This window comes from Anarrhichthys ocellatus, unplaced genomic scaffold (assembly GCF_004355925.1).
Source record: "Anarrhichthys ocellatus isolate YVR2014 unplaced genomic scaffold, GSC_Weel_1.0 scaffold6, whole genome shotgun sequence".
NCBI classification, from domain to species: domain Eukaryota; kingdom Metazoa; phylum Chordata; class Actinopteri; order Perciformes; family Anarhichadidae; genus Anarrhichthys; species Anarrhichthys ocellatus.
This window is the reverse complement of record NW_022280036.1, coordinates 9,034,365-9,059,039: the sequence shown is the minus strand read 5'-3', so window position 1 is coordinate 9,059,039 and position 24,675 is coordinate 9,034,365. Positions and strand designations below refer to the sequence as shown.

Below are 24,675 nucleotides of genomic sequence, written 5' to 3'. Positions count from 1 at the left end.
GCTACATACCTCACACCGGAAGGGCTTGTATCCACAGGTATAGCTTTCTCCACGAGCCAGACGAGGGTGGCTCTGTCCACTGGTGCAGTACGAACAGGTGCCTCCAGAGTCTGGGTGCTTCTCTTTCATGTGGGCCTCCAACGTTTGCTGGTACTTGTAATGCCAGTTGCATTTCGGACACTTGAGTGTCTTGCATGAGTTGCGTGAATGCATCATGGTCATGTGACCACCCAAGGAGCGTGAGGAACCCAGAACGGTGTCACATTTAGGGCATTCTACCCCACTTCCTCCGCTGCCACCAGGCCCATGGGTTTGTGAACACTCGCCCATCCCCGTAAAATCACAGGAACCCCCTGGGAAGAGGTGGGAGTGGCCGTGAGATGAAGGGTGGGGGTGATGATGATGGTGGTGCATGTGGTGATGGTGCAAAAGGGCTCCATTTTCCTCCTCTCCCTCTGCCGGGCAATCATTTGGTTCTGGAGCTGTGGCACTATCTCGATTGGCACTTACATCAGCAGCAGCATTGGAGGAAAGAGGTGAGGAGGAAGTGCCAGCAGTGTCATCCTCGCTCCTTCTGACAGCAGCTGCCGCCATTGCCGTGGGAACTGCGGGCCCCTGGCAGTTAAAGCTCAGAGGGAGCTCTGAGGTCCTCTCCCCACCATCCGCAGCTGAACCCTCTTTCTTGACAGAAGAGAAATTGGAAGCAGGGTCTTTGCTGTTGAGTGTGTTACTGGCCACAGAGGTGCAGGCAGAAGGCTGGAGAGCGCTACTAGGCATTAATAAAGGAGATTTGGAAATGCTTTGGTTTGAGACAGCTGGTTCCCCCGCTTCACCCCTGCCGCTGCTACTGTTACTACCACAGGCCACTGCAGAGCTTCCTGCCTCCACCTCGTCTTCCTCCTCCCCTAATAACAGTTCCTCTTCTTCTTCTGAGCCCCCCATCTGGCCTGATAGGTGCGCCTTGTTTTCATGTTCCTCAGTGTCCCCATCCTCTCCCTTGCATGCCAACTCTTTCCCAGCAGGCTCCTCTGTTCTCCCTCCCTGTTTGGGCAGGGCACTGGAGTCTTTGGCAGAACCTGGGGATGAGGTAAGAGTGGATGCTTTGGGAATGCTCAGCCCTCCAATAGAGAGGACTGAGCTTAGCGGGGTTTGTTGCTGCTGCTGTTGGTGTAGGCCAGAGTCAGAGTCTTTGTTGAGGAGGCTTTCGCTGCCCCTGCTGCTGCTTCCAGGCTCCAGATGGACACCACTAAATGTGCCATAGAAGCTCTGGCCAGAGTTAATGGGGAGCAGGGTAGGTGGCAGAGGAGTGCTCTTATTTTTTGGTTCCAGGAAACTGATGAGGGGTTCTTTGTCCTTCCCAATGCCCTGGATGATGGCAGATGCCTGTTTGTCCCCTAGCAACTGCCGCTCGTCCTCACACAGTGTCATGCGGTGATCATGGACGGCATGAGTTGCAAAGGAACGCACATAGCCAAAGGACAGCTTGCAGATGAAACACATGAGAATGGGCTTACCCGTGCCATATAGAGCTAGCCCATCAAATTTGGAGAAATCCACGTTGTTGGGAACATCTTTGGATACACAGGACTTCTTGGCAGACCCATCGCTGTTCAGGTAATCCTTGTTGCTTTTGTGCCGCACATCGAAGACACGGAAACTGTGCAGGACAGGGCTGAGGCCTGCCATGGTTGAGGTATTGGGGAAACCTTGGTCTGAATTGCCAAACCACTTCCTGAAGGACGACGCTATGTGGAACGTGTTGATGATGTGCGGGTAGACTGAGGATGATGTCCCAGCAGGTTCCCCCGGTATTCCCCCACTAATGAGAGAGTTTGTGGAAAGCTGGCCGGGTACCATGCCCCCACCACTTTGGATCAACTGACTGAGGCTCTCTACGATATAGGCCGAGCCATCAGGCTGGTAGACTATCTCTCCAGCCAGGTTCTCCACATCACTACTCTCCTCTTCCTCTTCCTCCTCTCCTTCCTCACTTCCACTCTCAGGTGCTCCCTGCTGGCGTGTGGGCTGATGTCGCAAAAGAGTGGGCATGCCCCCTCCCACTGAAGCCATTGGCACCCCAGGGAAGGGTTGAAGACTTGGGAAACAGCTGTCAACCTCCATTTCATCTAAATCCTCAGATTCTTCCTCTTCTCCACAGCTTACTCCCTCTTGCTCTTCTTCCTCAAGACCTTCTCTTCTGGGATGCAGCTCGCCTGTGGCAGAGCTATCACGGTGGGCCTGGGGTGATGTTCGTTTTGGCTGCTGCTGCTGGGACTGCAGTTCTCTCACCCCGTCATGAGGTGCACTAGTGTTTTGGGGTTGAGAAGGGTAGGGAGCAGAGAGAGACAGGGGGTCCAAGGACGGTGCCTGGTTGGTGCAAGGGACCTGTGAGCTAGAGTGATCGTTCCAGGGCTGTGGTGGTTGCTGCTGCTGGGAGGAGCCGAGCCCATCGTCTGTCCCAGAAACCACAGGAGACTCACAGCTGTCCATGCTGATGCCTACATGAGGCGTTCATTGCATCCAGGCCTGCAGAAACACAAATTGGGTGGTATAAGAGGTTACTGTTGTCTGTTGGGTGTTAAATGTAAACATAGACACGTAGACATAAGCACACACAACTTGTCAATTACCATGTCAATGTTGAAAACATAAATGTCTATATTTTCCAAAATATAACTATGCCTATTCAGAAAAGATCAGATACAGAAAATATGAAAGAGACACTATGTATAGGAACCTTTTAAGAAGAAAATCAAATGTATATTGCATTGGGTGAGAGACAAAAGTCTGAGATATAATTGGAAAGATGACACCATGCTCATTACGCTAGATTAGGTACTTTAACACAATACCTAAGACAAGCACTAATACGCCGTCCATGATTCATCTTCCTGCCATATCAGGAAGGTACCATCTTTTATCTTCACCTTCCAAACAACACCCCTAATCTTATATTCTGCAAATCCTACATCCGTTTTTAATTAACTAGCAGTCAGAAAAAAGGAGAAACAGGCTAACTTAATGGATCAAATGGATTCCTTGTGAGATAATTAGACACTGAGAAGCCACCCATCAGTCCATTTGCATTTACATAACTGGAAAAAGGGAAAACTGCATTCAAAAAAGGAAAGTATCACCACTATCATTCCATCTTCAAGTTGTGTCAGTGCATATAAGACGAATATAATACATTTGCACTATTGATATAGATGTATATGAACTTTAACAAGAGCAATAAAAGGATTTTTTTTTCTATGAACCCAAAATACATTAGCTGGGTTAGGACTTCACTGCAGCTGTGTTTAGATCTTGCATCCAATAACCTCTACACTCAGCCTGGTTTCAAATACTCCAGCCATCCAATGCCTCTAAAATAATAAATGGGAGCTGAGCTTTCGGGAGCTGGCCATGCCCAGAGCATCTGAGAGGCCCAACACGGGCTGCAATTTAGAGCGCAGAAGAGATAAAATGATAGCCCAAGATACTGCTGAGCTAATAATTTTATTAAAGGGATGCAGCCAACATTGATTAAAGGGGGCAATCGGGCTGAAACCAATAACTCTGGGCTGCCCTTTAACCCAACAGTACTGAATATTACATGAGCAAAGTTTCCCGGCACCAACCTCACTGCCATGTCCCGGTTGATTAGCACATTCACTGCTTGCGCTTGATTTATTTACTTATTTACTTAGAGATGCAAATTTCAGCTGTGATCAGAATGGAGTCTACCCCCACACCCTAACATATTAAGCACTGAGGGAGAGGAGAGATTGATAATGTCTGTCTGCCTTTTCATGAATGTCTGATGAAGCTTGCTTCCCACACAACATACCTGAGACCTCCCCAGTCTATAAGCACTTAAACTTAGAAAATAATGGACTTCCATTTTAAAGATCAGAATGAACAATAGCAGGCCAGAAGAGCATATTGCCAGCAAAGTAACAATAATGAAAGAGGCAATATAATGATAAAGCTATGGCGTTCGTTAAATTCATAATGTGACTGCAAAGATGATGTAGATGTTATTGTCATAAATACCCGTGGACATTTTCTGTCAGTATGGTCCACCTGATTGTTTTGTTTACACACCACAGAAGCCAACCCTGATGACCCTTACCTTGCTTTGCATACAAAATGAAAGATATTAGACCGGCTGGCTTATTAACAAGATTGCTTTATACAGCCAGACATGATTTAGAGACGGCTGCCATGTTGAGTGAGGGGATACTAGCCCTACTGGTCTGTATTTATTATCTGCTCCATTAATAAGAGGCTATGAGCTCAACAGCCATTTCACACAAATAGACTGAGGGCAACGAGAGTAATGCAAGAAAAAAAATGTGCCACATGTCAAGCAGACAATGATTCTTCAAAGTAAAAGCATCTGGATAAACTACAAAATGAAATGGGAAAAAAGCAGAAAATGTGAGTTGTCTAAAAGGACTGCCACATTGGAAAAAGTCTCCATGTGTCCTGTCTGAGAATGGAGTGTTTCACACCTTGTTCCTGTAATCTATTCCATCAGCCCCTCCTCCAGATTCCACTGCCTGTCTCGACCAAGCCTGGGAACACTGAGCCCACATGCACAACTACTAGTTAAGATTGTTCGTTCACAATGACCTCTAAAGTTCTCTACTCTCAACTTTGCATAGTCTTGAGTCTGAACACAGTGGATACAGTGTACTGTACTAAGTGTATGTTCCCATCCATTCCTATTACTGCTGTAAGATACCTGAAGCAATTAGCAGTAGACAGGATAACACGATGACTCTTGATCAGTGCTGGAGCTCTGAGCCAGCTTGGTGTGTCCACTGCTTGCAGAAAACAGGATTGCCCTTTAAAATCAAGATGGTGTAATTCAATAACCTGCAGTGGTTACTGATGAGCAATGGGATTGTCTGGAGTCGGCAAGTCGCAGATGGGCCAACTGATATAACGCTGTTTGTCTCTCGGAGGTCTGCCTGGCTCAGTGACACCTGTTTAAAGCAGGAAAAGCTTTAATCTCTGGGAGGCACTAAACAAGTCAGGGAGACAGACAAAGAGACGCGGTCGAAGAAGAGGGGAAGTGGAGAAGGTCGGTGTCTCTGTGTGCTGACTGTGTTAATAACCACAAATCAGAATGATGGAGCAGCCCAGTAAAGGTGACTATTGCTGAGTGGTATTATGCAAGGTAATATACTGTAATACGTTACTGTAAGGAAGTTGTAAGTTTCTTTTGCATACTGGCACTGGTGCTGATTGCACAAAACAAGTGATCCTGCCATGGCCTCTGCCCTTGTGTTGTATCGTAATTTTGAGTGTGGGCCCACTGAGTTGACAATAAGCAGGCTGTATGCAGCCAAAACAAGCCTTAGCTGAGAATACAAGATAATCAGAGGGAAGAAAAGGCTGGATTCCTGAGCTGATCTGAGGGAGAGCATGCCGACGCACAGATCCTGACGGTAGAACTCACACTCCTGCTGCCACCTGTCTTCAAAGGCATTATGCCAGGGTCCCCCTGCTCTTTCTTTATCTCTACTTTGACAAAACAACAAAAAAAGTCATACTCCACCTCCTCCCACCACCCTAACAAAGCAGATAAGGTTTAATCTTGCGAAAAGGCCTCAGTCCTAATGAATACTGTCAGAGAGTGGGTCTGGATGTCATTTGGTAGGGAAGGAAAATGAGATAAGTTATAAGTTATGGGTCCTTTCATTAGTTGGGATTTACCGGCCAACTGAGGGAGGAATTAAAGGCTAAGAAACCATCTGATTATAAGCATGCCTGATCACCTGCCTGGAGGCCTGGCCTTGCCTCCAGAGGACCCTGCTCTCCAGGGTTTCCTGAGGGAAATAGCTTCGACTCAACCCAAGCTGTGAATACTGTATGATGCAGCCTTGACCCTTACTCGTATTCGCATACACGTCAGCAGATAGGGAACACCTTTTTGAAATGGGAAAACACAGTTTCCTAATACACCTAGAGGACCCCTAACATTGCACCAGATGTGATTTTCAATTGTCCCTCAGTGATGTTGCCTGTCTGTGTCTGGTCTCCGAGCCATCACAGAGCTTGGCCAGCCACCGCAGGGTAAGGGGCGCTTATTGGAAAATCAATGGTGTGAACGCTAAGCAAGTTACAGGAAGATGTGGGAAGGAAGGGTTCTTATTGATAAAGCAGGGGAAGGCCTTTGATGTTGCACTAGGGACATGCTCATTGATAGGAGAACCATTGTAGTCCTCAGGCAGAGTGAGGCGGGTTTATCTCCTAGGTTTGTCCCAATTAATCACCAATAAAGGCGCGCATGCATTGCACTCTTAAACATAAGTCTATTTCAATTCCAAACATGGCTTAGTAAATTCTGGTTTTAATACTGTGCTCTTATAGTGAGGCAATTTCCGACACTGGACCGCAAGGATCTCTTTTTGACTTTCTCTACTTTGTTCTCTATTGTATCGACTCTATTCTCTGCCACAACTGACTGTAGCCCGCTAGCCTATACCAAAACAGTAACCTGATACTCAGCTAAGGGATTACTATGCTAACATATGAGTGTGCAAGCGTGTTCGTAAACAGGCAGACTGCTGTCACAAGATGATTCACTTTACAAAATCAAAATAAATAAAAGCAGGAAATTATAATGTACACTTATTGTCATTAAAATTATGATTATTAATCAAATATTTACTTTAATAAAACTGTTTATGAAATAAGCAGTGAAAACAATTCAAGTAGTGTGAAAGGGAAAATGCATCTTTCATTAACTTCATCATGGAGTTGTGAGCTAAAAAAGTTTGTCAACCACTGCTACAGACAACACACCATTATAATGATATTAGGTACATGGAGTTCTTGTTCTCTTTGATCTCCAACACTGTAAATCAGACAATTAACCATGTGCAGCATTGTCGTTTATTGTGTGCCGTAAATATTCTGTCTGTTATTCTGCTAATGCAGACATAAGGCTGCTCCTGTATTGCTCCAACTGCAGGAGGCAAAAAGTCACCTCAGGTCGATGGCACTCAGCCTGTAAACAGGGCTTCCCGTAAAATCAATGATCTTCAGTAGGAGCTATCAGTCTGTGGAACAGAAATAGCCATGGCTGTGTTGAGTCTGAGGCTGGGAAGAACAGAGCTGTGTGTTTACATGAGTGTGTGTGAGTAGAGGGGGCAGGCCACCAGCATGTCTGGGAGTTTTTCTCAGAGATAGCAGAACTGAGGCCTGCAGCTTCTGTCATGGTACAGCCAGTGAAAACCTAGAAGCATTATGTGCTAGAGACAAAGACTGCAGTTCACAGATTTTACTAATATTGTCTTGCATGTGCACTGTATGCGTTAGTTGGAACAAATTTATCACTTACAGCTAAAATAATCCTTGCTGATTACAATATGAGCAACTCAAATACCCAGGAGGCAATGCGCTGATTGTTTTAGTTTCACAGCATTTGATTTTAGTAACCATTTTGCACTAGTAACACTGGCCAGAAAAAGGAAAAATTGATTTGTTTGTAGTATCAATTGCCTCCTTTGTTAATAGACCTGGAATAGAACCTTGAAAATGATTTTACCCTTTACACAACACCATCAAATTCTGCTAATCCATTCCATATTGCAGAACGGAAGCAAAGTGATTTAAGGCAGAGCAGCAGTGAAATCGCAGTGCAGAACTGTACGGTACTCATACACAGGGCAGTCTGATTAGGTGATCTGATTGGAGCTCAGCTAACTTCCAAAACCCTCTAGAGGGAATTTACACGTGGCACTAGAGTGTTTTGGAGGGTGTGATAGAAACAGCGTGCTGGTGTAATTAGAAGTAGTTAATTAGCTGTGGGTTAATTACTGGGTTCTGCAGAGTGTTGGTGAAAGACCTGGTGGGGTGGCAAAGCAAAGGGAAGCAGCGAACACACAGCAGGAAGCTCCCAGTCTCCCGCCAATTAGCAACCTCTATGGGGAGGGGGGGGGGGGATTCTCACATTCTCTCCGAATATGAGAAGGCTCATATAATTTCACTCAAACCTCAGTACAGGGAAACATATAAAGGGTGAGCAGACGAAATACATACTATTTAAATATGCATGCTGTTGGAGAGTTTTTATTACTGTTTTTGTAAAGAAAAACACATTTGCCAAAACATTGCAGTTAAACTTTAGGAGTGATACTAAAAAGAAAATGACAACCAGGTTTCTGAGGAATGCCAGATTAAAAATAAAACAAAGTAGGGGCTATTTTAATTACTATAAAATTAAGTTCTTACTACGGCAGCCACAAGCTATCTTTCTTCATTTACAAACCACACGGATGGACTGCACTGTATTATTTTCCTGTTATGTCCCATGTGGTTTGTTTAGAAAGCTTTGTAATTTATAAGAGCATTAATTATCCTTGGAATTAAGGTATTGATGTATAATCAGAAGAGGGGCTATTGGGCACAAGCTAACATTCGCCCCCAGGCAACCCAGTGCATAGAGCACACACAGTCTGCACTTGTACACAGTGGGGTTTCTGTAAAATTGCAAGACAGAGAGAGAGACTGAGAACTTCAGTCCGTGTCTTTCAAATTCTTATCAGATTATTTAGATACACATCCCCCATTTCACTCGATTTCAGACCAACAGACATGGATATTGAATGATTTGCAACAGTCTGACATGGATTTTCACATCCTTTTGCATGCAGTGCTGACTTTCCCATAGTGTGGAATGCAGAAAGGCTAAAAGAACACTTTGTACACTGGTCTGTCTGGCACTAATCAATCAGAAAACAACACACTGATTATGATCCTTGGGAAGATTTCTAGATGTGAAACATTTCAAAATCCCATAAAAGAGGTATGTAGATATAAAGTATGCATAACTGTGTTTCTGTAGTGTTTGCAGATTAACAGGAAAGATAGAGGGATAGAGGAAGTGAGATTAAGATACAGAGCGAGAGAGAAAAGTGAAATTGAGATATACAGCTAGAGAGAAAGTGAGACAACTAAAGACACATGTCCAACGAAAGGTCAGGGACAAGGGGGAGATGTGTTGATCAAAGTCTTTGAGCCCCAGGACCTTCATTTGGACTAATTATCAAATCTGCCCCTATTTATATCTGCGGAAGGCAGACGTTCTCGAGAGGATGGAAGTGAAATCTGCTAACTCCAGTGCTTTTGGAGCTTCTGTTTGCACTCACTCCATTATATTTGTTCTATAGTAAGAAGGATGAGGGTGAGAGGGGGGGTGAAGAGAACTTATGACAACAACTTATTTGGGTAGGTTGTTAAAAGTAAAAGATAGAACACTTTGTACAGAAGACTGCAAAACTGAACAAAATGTGAAATATAGAATCACTCAACTTTTTGAAGGTGGGAAACTGATTTATGTCAAAAAAACGATTACCTAAAAGGTAAAATTGCATGGTGCCAAACACACATACACACATACACAACTTCCCGCAGCGCTGCAGTTAAGGCAAGCCAACCACAAACACAGTTGTTAAAATGATCAATACCATTGAAATATTAAACCTTAAGAAGCCGCAACATTGATTGGGAGCCCACTGATAAAACGGTTTATTATCACAATTCTGGGACTCTATGTAAATGTTTTGGAGAGACCATCAGCTGTCCAGCAACCAATGACTGTGGCTAAAGCCCCCCCTCCCCAACCACAAACACGCCCCACAATCCAATCACCACTCAGCTCTGCTCCCTTACACTGCCATCCAAACCCCGAGGAATTGCAGGGATTGGGGCAAACAGGGAGATGTCATTACCGCTACTTCTACTTCCATTAAGGATAGCTGACACTGATCAGCATACCAAGCCCCTGTTGACAGAGAGACGGGAGAAGGGGAAAGAACAACATGGTAGCTCTGGGATGTGGTCTAAGGAATCTCCAGCAGTCATGACAGCAGACAGCAGCATACAGTGGAGAAGGATTCAGGCTCCATACAGGGATCATGCCCTTACAGACAGATAGGGGACATGGATAACATGTCTATAATCCTGGGCCTTTCTGTGTAATCTGGAAAACAAATACCTTAGTAATGACCTAGACCTGCACCTGGTAAAACACAGGGTTCACTAGCACCTGGAATTAGACAATATCCACTGCAGAGCATTCTTAAAGGGACACACTCCTTTAGCAAAATGCTCAAAGTTTTAGAAAACACCAACGTATGAATTAATGGTGTATTTTCTTAGAATAGATTGTCCACTGACCTGGGCTATACCGCTAACAGAAAACAGCAAATCTATAATGTGGTTAAGTGGTTAAGCTGGGACACCCTCTGAGGTGCATGGAGTGGTATGATGAGATGAGTTAAGTCACACAGAGGCTCAGCAGTGCAGCAGTGAGGCAGTGCCAGCAGCCTCAGGGTTAGGCCCAGTGTTCGGTTAAGTGTCTAAACCTGAGTAGGGTGATAAGATCCCTTTTAGAAGCCATGTGAAGGCCAAATGACCAGGAAACCTGAGTAATGTGGGTGAAAGCTGTCCAGGGTGAGAGCAGAGATGTGGAAAGTCATGCTGTGTTATGTGTGGAAAATGGAAACTTACTATCTCTTTCACCTCATACCGAGGAGAGGTGCAGTCCCATACACATACATTTGTATGTGCACATATACCACCACACCCACCCACACACACACACACACACACACACACAGAGAGAGCAGGGATTGGTGTCCCAGTGAAACCATTCTGTGGAAATTATTTCTTTGCAGAAAAAAGGCATGAAAGCCAATCGTGACCCGGCCTCTAATTCTAGAGTAGGATATCCTGGATAAATAATTAGAGGGTTCCTTTGAAGACCCTGCACAGCCAAACCATTCACTCCCCACTTCACATTTGCTAAAGTCATTAATGACAACGATTTTGAAGGGAAAAGCGAAAATCTTTCTGGTACACAAATACTTTTTTTTTATGAGGCCTGGCCCAAATTCCTCTCTGCTTAGCTGAAGCCCTTATCCTGGGAACAAACTGCGCCCGTATTAAACAATAAACCTCAGGGGAGAAGTGTTTTCTATTGCCCCCTTCCACTGCTGAACTACGAGAGTTCATGAAGTTAAAAATAATAATGTGCCCTGTGTTTTAAAAGAGGAAGTGAACAAAAAATGTTCGGACACTGGCTGTCAAAAGACAGTGAAATCAAAGCAAAGAGAGACGATAGTGTAAAACTCTAAATACTCCGTTTTATGTTTGAGAATGGCAAAGGAGTGTGATCGCAAGCCTGTTCTGAATACCAAAAGGATCCCAACCTTAATAAACATCACTGACTTCTTATACATGTATATCTTTGAGCCAAAGTGACATACATCAGCCATTAGTGCTTCCACTCACAGCATGCGCCACTTCCACAGTGAGCTGTGTGGCTAACCATGCTCATTCATTGGGAATAAACAGGAGGGAATCTGACAGGTGGAATGACATTCATCACATTCAGATTGGTCTCATTCCCAACGAAGGAAAATACTCATCAAATTGTATTTTAATTCTTCTGCATACTGCTGGAGCCTCTTAAGAGTATTTCATTGAAACATAAAAAGAAAAGATAATGTGACATCAGGAAGACAAACCCACTGAGCCCTAGTTTACATGCCAATAGGATGCCTAATCTTTACACTGGCAGTTTATAAACAGAGCACTCATAAATCAGATCTTGATGCAATCGTCATCTTAATAGGAGAGCAGAGCTTGCCCTACAGTTTACAAGGACCGATTCCAAGGCAAACATTGGAAGGTGAAGTGCATTCCTTCAGAGTAGAGCAGTGATGAGGAACTGTCAACATAGGAAAAGGGAAGAAAAACAAAAAAGAAAACAACTTGTTAAGTGTATAACAAGGTGGCCTGTAGGGCAATGCTGAAAGACACCTCAGCACTTGACTCTGAAGTGTGCAAAGAACATCAAACAGCATTTCTGTAGCTACGTTGAGCACTGACAGAGCCGACCACGGTGTTCAGAGACAAAAAACACTACAGTTTGGCAGGAAATAAAGAGGTAATTAAACAAAACTAAAAGACTAAGAGACAACAGTTCCTCATAGTAGTAATCATAAGTGTTCATACACTAAATCTAAGTTCTGTTCTGAGCTACAGACCTCCAGTTAGACCTGTCTAACATGAGAAAAAGCTGCTGCCATCAAACTACAAAACGGAAACAGAATAACCCCATTCTAAAATGCAATTGCAAACAATGAAGCATGCAGTCCCTATTAGATAATGCCTATTCCTGAGTTGTATAGCTAGAAGGTGAGCGTGTGTAGCAAAGAGAGATGACACTTGGGTAGCAAACATGGCCAACAAAAGGAGAGTGAGGGGCAGAGTCAAGGCATCTCTACTGCACAGCAGCTAAGAGAAAATCAACAAATATATGACCATTAAAGCTGTTGGCAGCTCAGTGCTTGCACCAACACTTGGCACAGTGGTGTCTACAAGTGTCCAAGCACTTTGATCTGGGGAGGCAGATGCCCATGTGCTGGGAACACATTCAAAAATCGTATCTCTATGGGCAGGAGGAAACAGACAGAGGAAACAGACAAGTGAGAGGTAGGGAGAGGCAAAAAACTGGTGTGATATTTTAAGAAATGCGAAGCAGCCTGGTCTGAGTGTTGTGACAGCTATAGTGCTGTGGAGCTATATTTGAGAAAGACCAGCCTGCTGCCCCTCATCTCCACACACACACACACTGCAGCCCTTGTTCATCTGCCTTAATGAAATGGCCACATGCCTCCTCTCATCCCAGAGCTGCTTGCACACTAGCACCTGGTAGATATAAATCAGCCCTACTGAGCTGTATTTGGGAAGTGAGGCATTAAGCATGACATGGGCTGTCAAAGTTCAGATCGCACCGACCGCAACATCTAGTTGAACCTCTGCGGAACAGACCCGAGACCAAGGAGCGGGCCTACCATCGGCCTCTTATCTTCTGCCTCCCAGCTCCACATGACATGGCTGCCACATCTGGGCCCCAGCTGGGAAGCCTGCTGAGCACAGCGTAGCACACAAGGCTTGGTAGGGGAGCAGTGGAGCACCCACGCTACATGGACTCACGGGATCAACAGCCTAAGAACAGTCGAGATTTAAATGGGTGTTGTTTGCTGCCATTTATCTTTGGGTATTTTTATCTGTGAGCTGTGGGGGCTTGTGGGTATTATTACAGATTTAAGTAGCATAGGTTCTATTTCCGAGCAAGAAGATGAAAGTAGCTGAATGCATGTTTGTTGTGTGAGCATACTGTATGTGATATATGTGTGTGTAGGTGTGAGCGGAATTTCAGTCACGTGAGCCCAAGGTCTGAAGGTCAAACACTGCAAGAGAACCCACACACTCCTCAGAGGACAGGCACACATCTAAATGCATGGGCATGTGAAGGTTTACATTGACTTGGATGCATACATGTGTAAGCATATTAAACTAGTCAAAGCACCAGTTTTCCACCACTCCATCAGTCTGCCCTTGAGCTTTACACGTGAATATTAAATATATTCCCAATCTGGGCTTTCCGTGTATGGGATGAGTCCTCAGACAGATACACAAGACACAAAGGCAGAGAGACAGAGCCCTTAAAAAGAAAAGCTCTATGAAAAACAGAGTGAGAAGAGACAAAGGGAGCTAAAGGGTGAGGATAAAGAATTATCATCTGCTTGGGATTTGGTCATGGGCTTTCACAGATGGGGATGATAAGATGTCATGCCCTTCTTATGTAAAAGTCACAATGGAGAGCTGAGGTGGAGCAGAGAGGTGAGTACAAGAAGAAAAAAAAGTACAGGGAAGAGAAATAAGGAAAAGGAGATGGGGAAAGTGTAATTTACATTGCTAGTTAATTAGCTTCAGGATCAGGGGCTCAAGTCAATGGCAGATGCCTCTCAGGCATGTGAGGAGGACCACAGCATTACACTTATAACATATAACATTCATTGATTCAGTCAGAGGGAGCATGTGTCAAGGGCATAGAAACTGCTATGTGTACTGTGCAGAATACAGAAAAATCCATTCATGGATTTCAGGTTATCTTTGGCAGAGGTGAGTAAAGTAGACGAAAACCTGATTCTAAATGCTGGAAAGTGGATCAGACCCTGCAACTGACATCTGCTGGATGCTTGTATTAAGTGAAGACTTTGTTTGGAATTGGATACCATCGTCTACATTGTTTTCCTTTCCTCCGCACACTACATCATAGTTTAGGAGGCAGTTGACAGGAGTGATCACAGGAAGAATATTAAGAAAAATGCAAAAAGCATGTGGCTACATACCAATATTAGCAAAAATCATTTACATAATATTCTTATAATATCAATGCACTGACAACAAAAATTAGTTGTTTTTTTCCCCCCCAACAGCGAAATAAACCTCACTCAGTGGTAATAGATTCAGCACTTCCTAGTGGTCCTCCAGAATTGCACATTTAATGCAAATTTAATTAATGATGACATTGTTTTGACATTGAAAAAGCATGCCAGCAAACGAGATAAACAAGATCTAGCTCTGGGAAGAGTGCTATCAGAATACTAAAGGAAACAGAAAGCTAGGAGATCACAGACAAAGCACTTTGAATCTTAACCCTGGGTCCTTGGACAGCTCCATTCAATCCCCACATATGATGAGGGAATATTTGACACTCTGTGTGTGAACACACACGCACACAGGTATAAGGTCATATGTATCCATGTGAGACAAAATAGCAGCCAGATACAGTGCCATATTGTGAATGAATTCTCGCTATGGAGCGGTGAGTTTTCACTCAGGCTGCTATGCCAGTGTACTGGGCATAGCTAAGAGTCTTTACACATGCCAACTAGAACTGGGAATGAAGCCATAAGGCTGGGAGGACAGGCATATACACTGCAAAACACACACACACACACACACACACACACACGCACACACACACACACACACACACACACACACACACACACACACACAACAACAACATCCACCACACACCACAGACAGAAACAAAGCATAAGAGAACATAAGACAACAATAGAAAATACCCAGTCATTCATGGGAGCATGAGCAAACTTGTTAATCTACGTTTGTGCTACTGCTCACCTCCTTGCACATACACACAGAAAAACCATGTTCGCAAGGAGGTGAAAATTAGAGCAGGGCCCACTGGCTCACCCTGAAAGTTCAAGTTGAGTGCCACTACAAATTACAAGTTGACTGTTGAAATAATCCCCTGTATGCATTTCTTACAATGTATGTGCATGTTGGCCTTTGCTGAGGCAACTGCTTCCATACCGCTGTTCTGGATAAGGTACGTATTTACTCGTCAACTATTATCTCTTCCGAAAAAAGAAAAGAAAAAAAAAGCTGTGTATAATCTCCTCTGAGATACACTGACCAGCAAATGCCCCAAACCAGCAACCTGCCTCATGTTGTCAATGATAGGACCCTCTGCCCCATCTCTAACAGATGCCCCCATATTTGAGCTGTGAGGAGGGAGAGTGATAGGGGCAGTGTAAAACGAGAGGGTGACTAATTGGTTCATAACCTGTAATTGGGGAGATGTAATTGGAGTGGACTCGCAGATGCCAGGTGCACCTTCAGGAGGTGGGGCAGCGGTTTGCCCTTTAAGGGAGTGGGTGTATGTGCGTGCAAGGGGCTAGGCAGGATTAGATGTGGGGGGGGGGGGGGGGAACAACACTTCTATAGCGAGGGCCCCCAAAGAATATAGTTTAGGCGTGGCGTGTGCCTATTAGGTCCTTAAAACCACATGAAAGCGCATGCACTGAAACCTGTCACAACACAGCACAGCCGTGCCCAAATGAGAATAGGCCCAATATACACACACACAGTAGACAACAGCTTCATGTCCACTCGCAATTGTTTTCAATCCACTGTTGGGAGTAAGAAATCTGCAGCTCAACATTTTCTCATGGTTCGCATGGTGGGTCAATGTGATCAATGTGCTCATGGCCCACCTAGCCAATACTACACCTCTCCCAATCAATGTAATGGGGGCTGAGTGTTAATTGGGACAGAGTAAGAGGAGGGTGGGTGATGGAGTGCAATGGGCTTTTTGCAGAAGCATCAGAAATGCTGTACAGGGTCTTAATGAAAGCTGCTTAATGTTGACAGCGTGCTTGTTTAATCGCTCGGTTAAGAAATGTTTTTGAACAACTGAAAGAAGCGGATGGTGTGTGTTGAGGTGTACGGAGAGGTGTGTATTTGCAGGAACATCTGTTTGTCCTGCCCATCACCTTATGATTGTCGGTAATTAGTCACAACGCCTGCAGATGCATGGGTGCAGTCATGCATTCCTCACTTTAAGCAGGTATGTGGCGAGGACTCATAAAACATACTACCTACCTCTTGTCTCCTGCTGTCAGCCCCCCTACCTTCCTCATGAGTCACACTAGTCTGCAAGCAGGCCTCTCTTTAACATGTATCATCTTAAAAACTCACACCACCAAAGAATCATTTATTCTATTACAAGGCAACGCTTTGAGCTGTATTATTTCTGAACAGGTAAGAATGATGAGAGACAGCACAGGTTGTGGACTTGGGTCGGATTTAAAACGAGTTAAGGTTGACTATGGCCAGTGTTGACTGTTGACTTGTATGAATGTATGAATGAAAGTAATGGAACAAACGGGTTTCCTAGACACAGTGCTCAGTCGTGACGAGATACTCTCAAGAAAGGTGGACTCAAATCCTGCTTTGAACAGGATTACAGTATCCACTTCAAACAGAGAGCAAATCAACTCCTCTCCACTCAACAGCCACGCTTCACTTTTATTGGGGGGGGGGGGGAACAAGTGCTAAAGATGGTGATGAAAAATAAATCTACATTGTAAAGTAGGAAGATGTTTTTGATGTTTATAGGCAGAATAGCTGTGAGATGTGATGTATTATAAATAGCTAAAAACAATTAAGCGTCCTTTTTGCCCAATGTAACTTTTGATGAAATGTTGGGAAACTTCCACTGAAGAAATAAGCAAATTAAACAAAGGCAATGAATGAAAAGAGACAGTATGAGGGGAGGAAGGAATAGGCATTAAAGAATCAACTGTTTACCCAGCTTGCATAGTGCATGGTTGTTTTTTCTGATGAGAAGCTGCAGCTGACAACTAAAAAAGTATGTAGAGCACAGGAAAAATCTGCCTGACAGATATTCTGTCTGTCAGCTAAGTGGAAGTAGGAAGTGATGGTAGGGGAAACAGCCTCTACCAGAGTAAAGGCTGTTTCCCTTGTGCTGCCTGTTGTCTCTCCCTGTTTATACAGGGCACAAGGTTAGTCAACGTGGCATCCAGCCCAGACAAATGCTGCACCGCACACGGCACCGAGAGGTTCCACTTGTTATGTGGAAGTCCTACATGCAGAAAGTCACAAACAGAAAGTACTTTTCCATATACCTGCATATTCTTAGTAATAAATAAACAAACCTTTTTAGCATCGCAAACTATCAATCCCCTTCCCCATGAGCCATCTATATGAACCATTAGCTGGAAGTGAGGATATCTGATAGAGATGTATTGATTTTCCACCATTTCAGTGTAATTTGGTGAAGATTAATTAACATTTCCCTGGCTCTGCCTATCTTGCTGACACAATGAACACCGGTGGGTCAGAGGAAGGTCTAAAGTCAGGACACAGTCAGACCAAAAAACAAGGTGGCCCCCGCAAGACCCTGGCTTGCCCCCAGCCTCTAAATTACCTAGGCTGACACCAGGGAGGGAGAAGCATAGGCCCCCTTCAGTTCTGTACTCAGACAACTGGCTGAGCAGGTCAAGACCCCCCCCCCCCCCCCCCCCCCCCACATTAAGGAGCAGGTCAAAGCCACATAACTCTTTAGCTAAGGTGAGGGTCACTGCGATGCTCTGTGCGGCCAGGGTCAACCAGATGTCTCTGGCCACTGAGGTTCATGGCAATACAATAAAGTAATCAATCTAGCCGCTAGACCCTGGTCAATAATATACTCCCAGGCTGCACAGGGTCACCACCTGTTCCCTGGCCTCTCCTTGGACTGTCCTGGCCTCCTGAAGTGCTTAGGTTTAACATTTCACTGTCCTGAAGGGAAACTGGAAAACCATGGGAGACCGTAATCAAACCCTGGGTCTAGTCAGCCACTTTGGCAATAAACCCTGACAGATAATACAGGTTATAAGTAAGCATCAATGGGAAGAAATGGACTTTTATTATAATGTGACCGAATATAGTCAACTTTAGTGTCAGTTAATATCACATTTTGTTACAAATGTGGACTTTTTTCTCTTAAATGACACCTCCATTTCAGATATTAGACAACTAATATCTAATTATTTCTTTGCAGGCAAAGTGGATTAAATATCCTTTATCAGAGTGCAGTCTAGACAAAGAGACAGTTGGGCCGTGAAATCTACACTACTCAAAAATATGAGCTGTATTCTCTTTGAGGAAGAGCACACTTGCATTTTTCTATTATACTTCTATCGTACAGACAAAATCTCCAAATACACTGTAGAGATGCAGGATACATTATTCTTAATACTGCTAATTCCCCTTTCTTCCATCATTTCTTTCAAGTTTTGTGACACACATTGCCAGCACTGTTTCTTTCCCCGCCCCTTTCTGTTCTTTCCTCTTTGCCCTCTCACGCTCGCCATGAATGGAGGCAGACAGCATCCTTGGCGGAGGCCAGGATGAGGCAGCAGTTAATTCTTGGCTGCCCTCCCTCTCTGCTTAAAGGCAGGTATAGAGTTTCCAACAGCTCCAGCTGGCTGGATACAATGGAGATCTCAGTGCAGGGGCAGAGTTCCAAGCAGGTGAACTAACTTCTCCTCCTTTCCCTTATAGCCCTTATCAGTCTTCCAACAGGAGGGCAACTAACACCCCAACAGCTCAGACTCCACCAGAGTTTACCTGATCTTGTTCAAATTCCAACCAACCCAACCCTTAAGTCACACCATTTCCTGGCTGTCAGTCACTGAACCCTTTCTTGCAGAGAAACATAAAACAATGATAAGATCTGAAATAGGATCTAACGAGCTAATGAGCAGCGCAGACTCATAGCCCAAAACGCTGCTCAAATCTAATGCATTAAAACAATGTAGTAAAATAATTTACAATGTATATGTCTGAACAGCTGCATGTTTTCAACGGGAGACCAGCTTTTTGACTCTTTTTGTATTCCCCCCTCCATCTCTCTCCTGCCAACAACATGGCATGTCATTAGGTAGTATAATCAACATGCTATTTGCATACATCTGCTTTATTTTATTGATTGCCCCTCATTCGTTAAGATTCAGGGTATATAATTAATGACCACACCCTGGGGACAGCTCATTCCACTGCATACTAAGGGGATTTCAGCAGAGGGCACAAGTGGGCTCGTCACAACGGGCACTGGGCCAGTATCAGTCCCGGTCCCCTCCCTGCCTCCGGCTGTCCTTGGTCCCAGCCAGCTCCTCTAACAAGGAGAGCTCTTCCCGGGCCGCGTTAACTAAAAGGACAATTATCTTGAGAACAATGATGCTTTTCACAGGGGCTGTGTTGTCATTAATGCAGTGGATCTGGTTACAACAGCCAGCTTAAGCTAATTAAGGAATGCTATCTGTGGACTCTCATTGCTTCTTAATTAAGTCAGATCCATTTAAAAATGGGGACAAACAGTCACTTTTCTTCGAATGGGTTGGATCTTGTTTTACTTTTGATTTTTTTTTTATTTACACATTTGGTGAGTTTCATATAACACAAAAACTTGCAATTAGCTGCCCTGCACTTAGCTAGCTTTTGCCTCACAGTCATATAAAACAGGTTATGTTTCATAACCTTTGTCTGTCACAGAGCCAATCAAGGGATCTATATTAATTACACCTAAGTATAAACATAATTTGACTTATTAAGATCTTGGAAGTATTAAAAAGCAGGTTTTTGTTAATGGCAGTAAGAGCAAAAGTCTGGCTGGCTGTGGTCATAAAATGGTTCATTCTGTGAAGCCTCAGTCACTACAAACCTCGAGTTTCTCCTGTCACAAACACCATCTAGAACCCACTGTCTCACCACCCTTCTCCAACATTAACAGCATATTCTGATTAGAAATGGTTGACTGACGGACGGACAGACAAACTGAATGCTCTGGGAACAGTTGCTTTCCAAAAAGACAGCTGACTCTTTCTTTCCAAGGAGCCTGCTGACCTTTTACACAGGAGAGGGCTGTTAGTCACCAGTCACTCAGCACTGACTGACAACATGGGGAAAACTGAATGAGAGAGGGAATGTTTTTGGCTGTGTGTGTGTGTGTGTGTGTGTGTGTGTGTGTGTGTGTGTGTGTGTCAGGCAGCAAAGAGAGAGAAGTCAGAAGGTTCTGGTAAGATACTGCAGAATTCTCCACATCCTTGGCTGCTCTCTTAAGACAGACTGACACATGTGCAGAGGTTAAGATGACACATAAGCCCTTTCAAAGCCATTGCATATCCTATCTAATGACACGTACTTACTGCTGTCTCAGGACTCCAAGACAATAGTTCTGGTTCACAGATGACAGGCAGCTAGTCAACCAATCATATGCAACCTAGTATTATACAACACTGGTTTATGTATTTTCGGTATCTAAGGGGTGTGTGGTGGTTCAGGCGGGAGAGAGAAAATGTGTAAACACAGACACACATGAGCGCAGGGATCTGGTTTGGCAAGTATATATGTCCTTACTTGCTGGGTATTGTGAAGGAGGTTACAGCTGTTGATTGTGATTCAAATGTAAATAAAGCTGAGTTCAGGGAAAGGACGAGTATGTGAGTTTGAGGGTTGACTCTCACAGTCCTCCACACCTACTAAAAAATGCATTCTTCACACAGCCTACAGGCTGGGCACCATCAGAAACATGCTTAAATATACACATACAGTATACATTGGGAAATAAAGTCAATTAGTCATCTTCCAGACCTGACTGTAAATCTTGTCTCGTGTCATTTTTTAAAGCAAAATGTGCCATGTTCAGGAAATGAAAAATGAAAACATAGCTTCTACCGAAACCATTAAAGACAAATTCAGGGGATCCTCTACAAACTCGCATAACACATCAACTGAAAATGAGGATTTATCTCCTGTCTGTGGTGACCATGTCTGGGGTCATCCTGACCCCATCGTGACTGCTCTTCGCATCAACAGCAGTGCTGCTTCTTCCATTTACCCTGCTTTTAGCTTCTCAACAAGAAAAATGTACTGTTGTAAGTAATCCTTGTTTGTACTGACCGTGATTGATTGGGTAATCCTGGTTTAACATGCACTAAAACCAGTGCTTAAGAATCTATTAGGAGGGCGAGCAGCTTAAAGAGGCAGGATCGGTCTAATGTTGATTTCTAGATCTGCGTTTCTGTGCCTAAAAGTTGGACACGTTTGATGACCCTTTCTACGTTGACCCACTTTAGCCCCATCACATGACCGCCTCTATTTATTTCTCTTTCTGTAACTTTTTTTGCCCACTCTGTTTCTGTACTTCTCTGTATGGTGGCACAGTGATACATTAATTGCCAAGGTTTATCCTCTGAACTCCAGCGGCAAATCTCTTGGCATCAACCTGGTGACACAGTTTGGTGGTGTTTAGGCCAGCTTCACACAGAGCCACAACACATCTCCACAGACAACATGCCAAAAGTCCCTGTCAACTCGACATGACACACGCCACGCTGCACACTCATCACTGTGACAACCCTGTCATAATCAACACAAATCTCTCGGCGTCAGCGCGAGCAGCAAAGGTATTATGGAGCTGGAGAAGAGGGGAGGGAAGAGGGCAAAAGGAAGGCAGACACACTAAGTACAGGTCGTGGTACTGTCATCTCAGTGGCTCTGGGATCAGGCAGCGAGTGTGAATGTGACTATGCACACAGGACAGTCAGGTATGAGGAAGGCTAATTCCTGCTCTACCCTCTGCCCTGGCTGCTGTGTTTTCTACGTGACGCAGGAGGAGTTGGGCAGGTCTCACTCACACATACAGAGGAAATAAGAGAAGGAGAATAATCCCCATCAAGACCTCTGCCCTAATGGGGCCCACTACTGTAATTACAAGGCACAGATTTCAGATCAGGCACTTAAGTAGCCAGCTAAGAGTGCCCAGAAAACAAAAAGCTCTGTAATTATCGTCTGCCTCCTCTCTCCCCAGTGCAACTTCAGTTACCTGTCATGCGGCTGTTTTGTCAGGAGTCCGTTGTTTCGTGGACTCTCCCTAATCCATGGCTGGAAGCAGCCCTGGCAGTGCGCCTGCCTGTGCAAGATGCACTTTTCAGCTCGCGGGGGCGAGTGACGACATGGCACACAAAGATAGCAGAAACCTGAGTCCTCACAGCCCCACAAGTACATGAATGCATTTTTTTACAAGAGAAGGGAGGAAGAGAAGGAGGGGGAGTGTTCAGTTTGCTCTAGACAAAAGGTCCATTGTGCAGTGAAACTTTATATACATATTAGAAACTCGAAACCCATAGCCTCTGCAAGCAGGATTCTTGTAACTGTGAACAAGATAACATTACCTACCATTCTTTCCTTCTGTCCACAGAAAAAGAGAAAAGCCTTCAATCCTACTTTTCTGCAAGAGTCTTATTCTTCATGATGGATTCCTTTTTTTTTGCAGGGTCATCTAATATCGGCGATAAGAGAGCTGTGGTCTCTAGGCAGTTTTGTGGCCCATTAGGTAACACATTCCCCAGGTGAAGCAAGGCAGGAGGCACAGCTTGTCGACAGAGATTTGCACTCAGCATTCTCTTAGCTTGCAGCCACCATCCGCCTAACCTCTCAGGTGTTCCAGGAGGAATGTTATGTCCATTCCTAGACTTGCTCATTCGCCCACTTCAGCCTGGAATGCATTTTACATGTACTTCTGCTTCTTCAGTTATACTATTCTACTGATTTCCAGGCAACCAAGATCTGGATATCTTTTGAATACTTGTATTACCTGTAGCCCTTAACAAAAGTCAAGTGGTCAAGTAGGATATTTTGAGAATGAGTAACACAAAAACACACACGTTTTTTTTCCTATATCTTTTTTGGCACGAGTCCATTCTTGTGTGTTGTAAAGCTCCTTATCTATTTTTCAACAGGCAAGTTAAATAACCACATGCACCGTATACATTTAACCTGAGACATACACTAAACAGCAGGAGGACGAGGGCTATAATCAGACATGATTCTCTGGGGGAGATGACTAGGACAGTCCTGAAATAATTACTTCTTCTTCTTGAAACTTTTAAGGAAGAATGACAGACAAAAAAATGGAAAAACCTAAAGCGGCTATCACAACTTAGGAACCGTCAAGAGGACCCAGTCCAGCTCAGCTGAATCTGTGTCAACAAGCCTGGGAAAGGTTGCCAACATGGTGACATCATCAACATCAGACATGTAATTAACCTATCGCAGCCATGCAGTCAGATGGAAGACCGGACAGCCAGACTCATAATGACAACCCTTACAACTTGTAATTATTTTTTCGGCAGGGACGAACGCAGGCACACGTACGCACAAAACATACACACACAAAAAGGAGGGCCTGCAGAAAATAATGCCTATGAAGACAAGTATCAGCACTCAAGAAAATATGTGTAGCAACTAATATGCAACAAGGGCGCCACACAAACATCATAACACTTATCTTATAACATCTCATTTAGGTTTAAAGGCAATGAGTGTGGTTCACGACAGAGAAACATGAGAGCATAATTAAATCACGTGCTGGACAGTATTTTGGTGTTCTGAACATAGATTAAAGCTCACAACGAAAAGTACATGTTAAGTACAAGCAAGGTTTGCAAAAATTGCATAACTATGCTTAACACAAATTTACTTAACTGCCTTATGATGTTTTATTGCTGATTTTTATACCCTGCTTGTGCCCTAAGTAAATGAAGGGCTTTGGTAGGCAATAGCATCCACTGGAATGTTAACCCAGTAAACGGGCAGCCAGCCCTAAAGGGCAACTAAGCTCTCTGAAGAAACAGGACAACGACTGAGAATCTAAATTTAAAGTTACTTATAGGTTAGGGGGAATAGGTCAAGGTATGAAAACTGCACAGATAATAAATCATGAAACCCTTTCTAACTAGAGACAGAAAACATGGGAGTGGAGTGACTAATCCTGACTCTTTCCATTTTGGTTCTGGCTCAGCCTTTCTATCATAAAGACATTCTGTGAGTGTTTGGATAAAAGACAGCTTCCATTTTTACAAGTTCTATTAATATGTGCTTGAGGTAGATGATTCATTGTGAACCAGACCTGGGTTTTGTCAGCCTAAGTTGCTCTATGAACACAGAGGTTAACTTTTTCCACTGATCAAGATCTATCTAATAACAACTATGACCAGCACACATTCATTTGTTGAACAACTTTATTGTGCCCTAGTGAACTTACTGTTCTTTATTCCTTTTTGCATTCACTTTTTGTGTGTGCCAGGAAAAATAAATATAAAAGCACTCTCTGAACAGAGAATTAACCACTAGTGTATGATTTGGGGGCCTCAGCGGCTTCGCATGAGGCTACAATAGGTGACGTCCAGTCAAATGATGTAACTGGCGCCTAATGTGAGGAAGCGTAGGTGACCCTTTGTTACTGCCCTCCACCATGGAAAGATCATATCAAAGAGTGGGAATCACACAGATAACGTGGACTCAATATGAACAGTGTCTTTATCTTAGCTCATTCTTTATCTCACACTGGGCTGGGTTAGGGCTGACTGCACTGTTAGTGTGTCGGCTGTATCAAGCCTGGTTTGGTGTGGTCAACTTAGACCCAGGGAGCCTTAAGAG

At 44.1% G+C, this 24,675-nt stretch overlaps 1 protein-coding gene across 5 annotated transcripts in view; it reads right to left on the bottom strand.

Moving 5' to 3' along the window:
* zfhx3b (zinc finger homeobox 3b) overlaps positions 1 to 24,675 on the bottom strand; it is a 286,091-nt gene that overhangs the window by 86,137 nt on the left and 175,279 nt on the right. For all 5 annotated transcript variants that reach the window (XM_031846039.1, XM_031846038.1, XM_031846040.1 and 2 more), the window contains one exon: positions 10 to 2,526. In XM_031846039.1, coding sequence (XP_031701899.1) covers positions 10 to 2,490 — 2,481 coding nt within the window. In that variant the 5' untranslated portion in view covers positions 2,491 to 2,526. The remainder of the gene's footprint in view (positions 1 to 9; positions 2,527 to 24,675) is intronic.